Source organism: Epinephelus moara, chromosome 1, assembly GCF_006386435.1.
Source record: "Epinephelus moara isolate mb chromosome 1, YSFRI_EMoa_1.0, whole genome shotgun sequence".
Taxonomy (NCBI): domain Eukaryota; kingdom Metazoa; phylum Chordata; class Actinopteri; order Perciformes; family Serranidae; genus Epinephelus; species Epinephelus moara.
The window spans coordinates 34,261,397-34,269,397 of NC_065506.1; the positions used below are offsets into that span (position 1 = coordinate 34,261,397).

At 42.7% G+C, this 8,001-nt stretch overlaps 1 protein-coding gene across 1 annotated transcript; it reads left to right on the forward strand.

Annotated features, from left to right (window-relative positions):
• Positions 1 to 951: 951 nt before the first annotated feature.
• adprhl1 (ADP-ribosylhydrolase like 1) lies at positions 952 to 6,604 on the forward strand. Its single transcript, XM_050054611.1, has 7 exons — positions 952 to 1,461; positions 3,536 to 3,700; positions 3,792 to 3,917; positions 4,078 to 4,218; positions 5,152 to 5,279; positions 5,372 to 5,504; positions 5,584 to 6,604. The coding sequence occupies exons 1-7, from the start codon at positions 1,248 to 1,250 to the stop codon at positions 5,751 to 5,753; spliced, it is 1,077 nt and encodes a 358-aa protein (XP_049910568.1). The 5' UTR covers positions 952 to 1,247; the 3' UTR covers positions 5,754 to 6,604.
• Positions 6,605 to 8,001: the final 1,397 nt, after the last annotated feature.

Here is an 8,001-nt window from a genome sequence, read left to right on the forward strand (position 1 = left end):
AACACATATATACCACTTTCTTTTATACTTACCTGCAACAAGTGTCTAGAAAAAGAATTGTGCAAAAATCAGTCTTAAATTCAGTTAAAATTTATCTTAAGAAGATCTTTAAAAGCCTTAAATTTCTGTTTCTGTTGCCTGTAGACACCCTGTCAGAGATATGAAAACTAAATGGCAGTAATGACAAAAACATCTCTGCTGAGAACCTCTGCCCTACACTGTGTGTGTGTGCGTGTGTGTGCGTGCGCGCGCGTGTGTGTGTGTGTGTGTGTGTGTGTGTGTGTTTGAGAGTGTATGTAAAATGTCAGCTTGGTAACAGTTGTCCCTTATCAGGTTGCATTCCTGCTGCATATCATCATCATCATTGGCTCCTCTGGTAATGCTTTGTCTACTGTTACTCTGAGTATGTGCATGGCGACATTCACCAGCTGATGCATTAAAAAATGAAAGGTGTATGACGGGTTGGGAATAACTGAGAAGGGTTAAAATCGAGGCGTGAGGTGAGGATTAAAGAAGCAGCGAGGGAGGGAAACTTTTGGATGCAGTGCACATAATAGGAGAGGAGATTATCTGATGTCAGGCCAGGAGGTGATTAATAAAGATGTTTTAAAATAGCGAGATAAAGATTAGAGAGTTGAGCTTTAATAAAGAAGGAGGCAGCCCTGAGGAGTGTAGATGATGCTCCATTCTTAACCTCCTCCCATGGGACGGCTGGGATGTCAACAAGGTCCAGCACCAGCTGACGAGCTTGCACTCCAGCCCAGCAGCACATTAGCATCTCCTCCAGCGTGTCCAGCCCTCCCATTACCACTCCACACACAGCCGTCCAGCTTTTAGGCTTCGGGGCCATGGGGATTGCCTTTTTAGGAGACACCTGATCACAGCTGAACTTCCCACCGCCCAACACAAAGAAACTGTGGCTGATAGCGTGATGCTTTCTTGTGTGTGTGTGTGTGCCCGCCCTTGGTACTGAGAGTGCGTGTCTGTGTATGAGACAACTGATGAGACACTAGACGAGAGCTCTGAGGGTGGGGAAGTGGTAGAGCTGTTACGTAGTGGTGGTAGAGCTGGTGAGACTAAAGTTCCTCAGGATGTTTTGTTTTTCGTCTGTGACTGTGAGTCTTCTTAGGTGGTGAAGAAGACCTACAGCTGAAAGGAGATATTGGCACAAGTTTGTGCCAGGAACCATCCAGAGAAGAGAAGATCTTCTTGAGCTGGGAGGGCTAACGTAAGCGGAGCCCAGTATTATGGAGAAATTCAAGGCGGCCATGGTTCTGGGAGCGGTTGGTGATGCCTTGGGCTACAGAAAGGGCCACTGGGAGGGCTGCACCTCGGGCAAGAAGATCCAAGAGGAGCTGGCCTCTCTGGGGGGACTGGGGGCCCTGAAACTGGACCCTGATAACTGGCCCCTGAGTGATGCAGCGCTGATGCACATCACCACAGCAGAGGCACTTATAACAGGTACGTTTAGGATCGATATCAATATAAAAGATAAAGAGGATTTATGATTGTCTGAGAGGCAGATAATGGAGCGGAAACCATAGCCAGGGTACTCACTGTTTGCTTCTCTCTTCTATTTTGAACTGTTAAATATAAATATCGAATCGCATCTAACTTTAAACAGCACTAAAATCTTTAATTCTTTCTTTTAAAAATATATACACAACCTAATATGTCCATAAAATACAGAGACAACATTTGACCTGTCCAGCTGAGCTCTACATTTAGAAGGACCAGAATAGCTTCTTCTATACACTCAATGGAAGCTGCTAATCACTAACTGGCAGACTGTGTCCCAATGACAAAACCTGCTGACATACCATGATCCATCCCTGCAACTGGTCATCAAAGACAAAGTAGAAGCCTAACTACAAATCACTGCCATGCTATCTCAACCCCTCGCAGGGTGGCCAGGAGTTACCAGGACAGAAAAGTCCAAAATAGACTACTTTGGAAAAGCTGATCCTCAGCTCCCCTTTACTGAACAATAGCAGGTCAGACTCCTCCATAATCTACCGGTGTCATGTTTGGCTGCAGACACAGTTCAAAGCCAATGACAGCAGGCCTGTGAAATGACGATGACATCTATTGAGATTAGGAAGCCCTATTTAGCCACAATTCAGTATGCCTGCACCCGCCAGCCAAAAACAAAAGAACTTATGGAGGAGAATAGATGGATGAGAGTGGTGGTTTTGTCTTTTTTTTTTTTTTTTAAAACACTATACAGAATTACGTTGTGTAAAAGCAAATATTACAGCAGAAACAGGCCAACTGCTATTCATTCTTATCTGAAGCAGAACATGAATAACTTAAATTAAAGGTTCAGTGTGCCATCTAGTGGTGAGGATGGCAGATTGCAACCAGCTTAAACTTCTCCCTGTTAGAATTCCTTTAGTGTGTATTGTTCAGGAGGTTTTAACCAGGAGCCGAATTATCCGCAGAGGTCTCTTCCTCTCCAAAACAAACCTCTTTAGTCATCTGACCACTCCAAGCGTTTTTTAAACTACGAGTCACATTCACCCATTCACACACACATTCACACACTGGTGGCTGAGGCTACCATACAAGGTGCCACCTGCTACTCGGTTTTTAATACACTCACCACACCAATGAAGGAAACTTCAACAAGCAGGCTGGAGGAGCCGAGGTTCAAACCGCTAATCTTTGGATTAGTGAAGGACCTGACCCGATCCAGACATTCAGGAGGTTTTACAGGGAGTCAGATTATCCATAGTGGTTTCTTCCGCTCCAAAACAAACATAAGCAGTGGTATAAACCGGTAAGAACACAAACTAAAGCAGATTAACAAATAAAAATTCAATATAATGCTGCTTGTCACGGAGGGGCTGATGACATCAAAATGCGAATGGCCCTATCTAGAGCTAGTGTTTGATTTGTCCCTTCTGGGCTAATGTAGAAACATGGCAGTGCAACATGGTGGACACTGACGATGAGGATTCTTACTTTCAGGTGATTATACTTATAATATACTTATATTCTATTCTATTTCTGCCAATATATCCCCCTAAATCCCACCCACTGGACCTTTAAACCAGAAGTTCAGGCCTGTCCTCAGTTATCCTCTGTGCTTAACAGAATCTAAACCAGAGTCCAGTCAAGAGGATGAAAGTCCCTGTCTGTCATCAAAATCCTTTATCACTAAATTAGAGGCCATGCTTCTTTGTCAACAAAGTCTCCCTTTCTCTCTCTCTCTCACACACACATGTACACACACACACACACACACACACACACACACACACACACACACACACACACACACACACACACACACATACAGTACACCCATAAACAAATTCTAACCGCATGGCTTGTGGATCCCAGTTGACCTCATGGTGTGGAAGTGACTCCACTCACTTCACAGGCATGCTTGTCCTAATCTGTGGTGTGGCAGGCTGAGGCTAAACTTAGCCCACTGCAGCACCACTCATCTTGCTTTGCATGCCAATCATGAATGACTCTAAGTCACTGTGTATGTATGTGTGTGTGTGTGTGTGTGTGTGTGTGTGTCCAGATTACTGGTGTCTGGAGGATCTGTACCGGGAGCTGGTGCGTCTCTATGTTGAAGCCATGGTGTCCCTCCAGGGCAGAGCCCCTGATCCTGCCACAGTGGAGGGCTGTGTTCACCTCAAACCTCACAACTTCCTGCTTGCCTGGCATACACCCTTCAATGAAAAAGGTCAATGGAGATTTTAGATGATGTCTTTTTTTAATGTTCAACATAACTACAGTATATTAAAATATGTGTCTGGATGTGTGCATGTCTCCAGGGTCTGGGTTCGGGGCGGCTGCCAAGGCCATGTGTGTGGGTATGAGGTACTGGCAACCTGACAGACTAGACAGCCTGGTGGAGGTCAGCATTGAGACTGGGAGAATGACCCACAACCACCCCACAGGTGACAGTTTCTAACCTATGAAAACAAATCTGGAGGGTGATGATTGTGCTGCTGATGAACTGTTAACCACCTCTTGAGTCAATACTTATTCGATTGGTGACTTTGAGATGTCAGTAGACACAACTGGTGTAGGGACTTGTGGTGTCACTCTTGGTTTCAGGCTTCTTAGGCGCCATGACAACGGCACTGTTTGCATCCTACGCGATCCAGGGAAAACCTCTTGTGTCCTGGGGCCGCGAGCTCATGAAGGTCATCCCTCGAGCTGAGGAGTACTGCAGGAAGACCATACGACACATGGCAGGTTAGACTGTGTTTGTGCAAGAGGCTGCTTATTTTACAGCTGATTAATTTAGGTCAGTTCAAACTTAAAGGGACGGTTCACCCCAAAATCAAAAATCACGGTTACTCAAGATAATTCGCAGACCTTGTTGTGAGCAGTTTCATGAAGGAACTATTTTATTTCTAAATAGGTAGTATTATTGCGCAGAAGGAAGCGTGCATCTACTGTTAGAGCTCAGCTAAGGAGGACGCCATTTATGTTTACATCTTGTTCAGTCACAAGCCTCTTGTCTATGAGTAGATGCACGCTTCCTTCTGCGATACAGTTGGCGGGTGTTGTTACATGGGAAGAAAAAAGTCCCTGCATGAAAACAACTAGATCTGGATTATCTTGAGTATCTGGCTCTTGACTTCTATGAGTAGATGCACGCTTCCTTCTGCGATACGGTTTGCGGGTGTCATTACATAGGAAGAAAAAAAGTCCCTGCATGAAAACAACTAGATCTTTGGATTATCTTGAGTAACTGGCTCTTGACTTCTACAGTATGAGTAGATGCACGCTTCCTTCTGCAATACAGTTGGCGGGTGTTGTTAGGTAGGAAGAAAATAGTTCCTGCATGAAAACAACTAGATCTTTGGATTATCTTGAGTAACTTGCTCTTGACTTCTGGAAAGAGACATTGCTGTTGAGTTTTTCAACTGTATATTTTCTTTGGCGTTTTGAGTATCACAAGCTGAGTACAATATCTCAAACACTCACCAACTCACACCAAAACAATCTAGATTCATATAATAGCACTGCAGGTAAGAGGAGAAATTGCATTTTTGATTTTTGGTTGAACTTTCCCTTTAAACTTTGTTTGTTAAAAACACAGAAAAAAGGTAATGTCAATCCGTTTGTCAGTATATATATTCATTTTCTGAGTTCTGCATGTCATTGTGAATTTCTATGCAGAGTATCAGGAAAACTGGTTCTACTTTGAGGCCAAGTGGCAATTCTACCTAGAGGAGAGAGAGATAGAGAATGAAGGACAGAACAAACCTTCGTTCCCTGATCGCTATGATGCTGAGGAGACAGACAAGGTAAATCATGCTTAGTATATAAATACACACATGAAGAACAGAGCCCCTAACAGGAACAATGTGCTGCTGTTACTCTGTTGTCGTCCATACAGATGTACAAGCGCTGGAGCTCAGAGGGGCTTGCGGGCCGCAGAGGTCATGACGCCCCCATGATAGCTTATGATGCCCTTCTGGGGGCAGGGAGTGACTGGGCGGAGCTGTGTAAACGAGCCATGTTCCATGGAGGTGAGGACCTGCAAGACATTTTAAAACACACATGGATAAAACACACTGTCTGCTAATCTATGAAAATGTTCTTTTGTAGGTGAGAGTGAAGCCACAGGCCTGATTGCAGGCTGTTTGTATGGCCTCATGCACGGCCTGAGTCAAGTTCCCCAAGGCCTGTACCAGGATTTGGACAAGAGAGAGCATCTGGAGGAGCTGGGAATGAAGCTGTACAATGCAGCATCTGCAGAGAAGTGCATAGACAAGTAATCCTGCTCTTCACTGGCCTGAACCCTACTGGCTATCAGAGGAACTGCACATGACTGTCAAACTGCTTCCCTTTGCCCCTCACTACCCTCTAGTCCTCTTTGGTTGCATCTCAGTAGTCTTAAGTGGCATCCTCTCCTCTGCTCACGTCTCTTGCCTTCCTCTCCTTGATTTTTCTGCACACAATTGGAAAAATTGAAGCACCTGTCACTGTAGGTGTGAGGCAGGGGAACGTCAAAAGGGAGACCATTTAGGGCATTGAGTTTCAGCCTTTTTCTGTCATGAGTGCTTTCCTCAGGAGCTACACCTGCAATCACTTTGCATAAATTTCCTGCTCTGTTGGTGGCAGGGAGGAACAACTTGTCTCTATTACTCCACCTAATATTATATGACAGAACTTCGGTTTGACTTTCGACATTTATAACTTCTATTTTAACTGAGAAAACTAGTTAACTTCTCAAATGTAGCAAACAGAAGACAGTTTCCTTCTCTGCCCTTTTCCTTCTCTGAAGCTAACCTGTATTAACATGAAGCACATGCTGATGTTGTGTCATAGAGTATCTAATTGTTCAAACTTTTGATAAGGCCTAACTGATTTTAAGATAAGTCTCCACAGTAAGTTTAAATAGTTTTTAATCTAGATCTATCTTGGCCTTTTAATGCATGTAACGTGGTGGACATTTTGAATTTTAACTTTTAAAGCATATCATGATTGAGTTGAATAGTAATCATTTTATCTCCTACTGTGATCAGTTATCATTTGCACTGTGATGCTCTTATCAGGTATCAGTGTATTATATTGTAAAACCACCATTACATGGTGACTATTAATATATGAACATTAAAATGGACTCATATATATCACGCATGAAGTGCCTGTCTCTCTTTATCTTAACGACAATATTTATTTGGACGGACAGCTTTTCTGCTCTCTTAATTTTTCCAGATTTCCTCTTCTTGCTACACAACCTTCTCTGCAACCCGCCGAACTAATCGCCTGTAACAAGTTAACTCTGCTGGAACACTTTCAGTCTGAACACTTGATCTCTTCTACTTTGCTGCACGGGTTGGATGACTTCTGGTGTAGCCAGTTCAAGTTAAAGTAATGTTTATTGATCACTCAGGTAGAAGAATACCAAGTAAAAGAGAGAAAAGGTCTTTGGAGAGTAACAGCAGCTAGCTTTATGTGGTCATTGTCCAAATGCCTCAAAAACTAATTCCTCTCCAGTTCAGTGATGCTTCTTTTCCCCAGGGATAGACTTACATGGGTTAAAAGAGATTTGAACTCAACAGTACATCCCTCCATTTCTGCTGTAACAGGTGTGCAAGTTATCCCCAAATTATTATCCATGATGATGCTATCAGTTTTTTTTAAAGAGTATTTCTTTTTTTGCATCACTACAACTTCTTGTCTATCTACATACTCAGAGTAGTACATTAATAGTAAGGAGACACATTATGCAACAGTGCAAGAACATGAAAAAGATACTCCAGAGTTTGGGTACAGATTATGAAATGATATTTAGTTCTCTTGAAGGTCTCAGTGGCAATGACGTTACAAGTGCAGACTGCACATTATCAATTGAAACAAATACTACTGCACATTTTTTACCTCTGGGAAATGCTGTATTCACTTATAATACTGACAGTATTAGTAATTAGTGACCATCCATATATATATATATATGTATATAATGGCATGATCTCCCAACACAGTGTCACAGAAATATGTGAAATGGACACGACCCCTTATTAATGCATTATCTAGTGGTGGACATGAAATGTGTTAAAATTATGTGCTGGCAGCACAAAAACAATATCAATGCAAAATCTGTTATGAATGATTGCAGTTTCATAGTGAAACATTGCAGTTTGGTTAGGTTTAGGGAACAAACTTGGTTGATTTTAGGAAAAGATCGTAGTTTTGGTTAAAAAAAAAAAACTACTTACGAGACACTACAGCAGTCTCCTGGTTGAAAGTTGATGTTGGTTTGACCCATCTACCTCCCATCCAACCCACCCTATATGGACTGTCTTGCTCTTCACACTTAATTCGTGTGCCCACTATGACTTTGCACTGGCATTGTTTTCATGTTGCCAGCATGTAGTTTTAACATATTTTGTGACCACTCAGGCTGGGCAATATGGAGAAAATCAAATATCACAATATTTTTGACCATATACCTAGACATCGATATTGCAACAACATTGTAGGAGTGACTATTAGTGCATTCACAAAATATTTGCATGA

Bases quoted from the DNA above. Each gene is read 5' to 3' on its own strand.
- adprhl1 (XM_050054611.1), top strand. From the start codon at position 1,248: ATGGAGAAATTCAAGGCGGCCATGGTTCTGGGAGCGGTTGGTGATGCC. The intron at 1,462-3,535 runs GTACGTTTAGGA...GTGTGTGTCCAG, and splicing joins AGCAGAGGCACTTATAACAG to ATTACTGGTGTCTGGAGGAT. The intron at 5,505-5,583 runs GTGAGGACCTGC...GTTCTTTTGTAG, and splicing joins ACGAGCCATGTTCCATGGAG to GTGAGAGTGAAGCCACAGGC.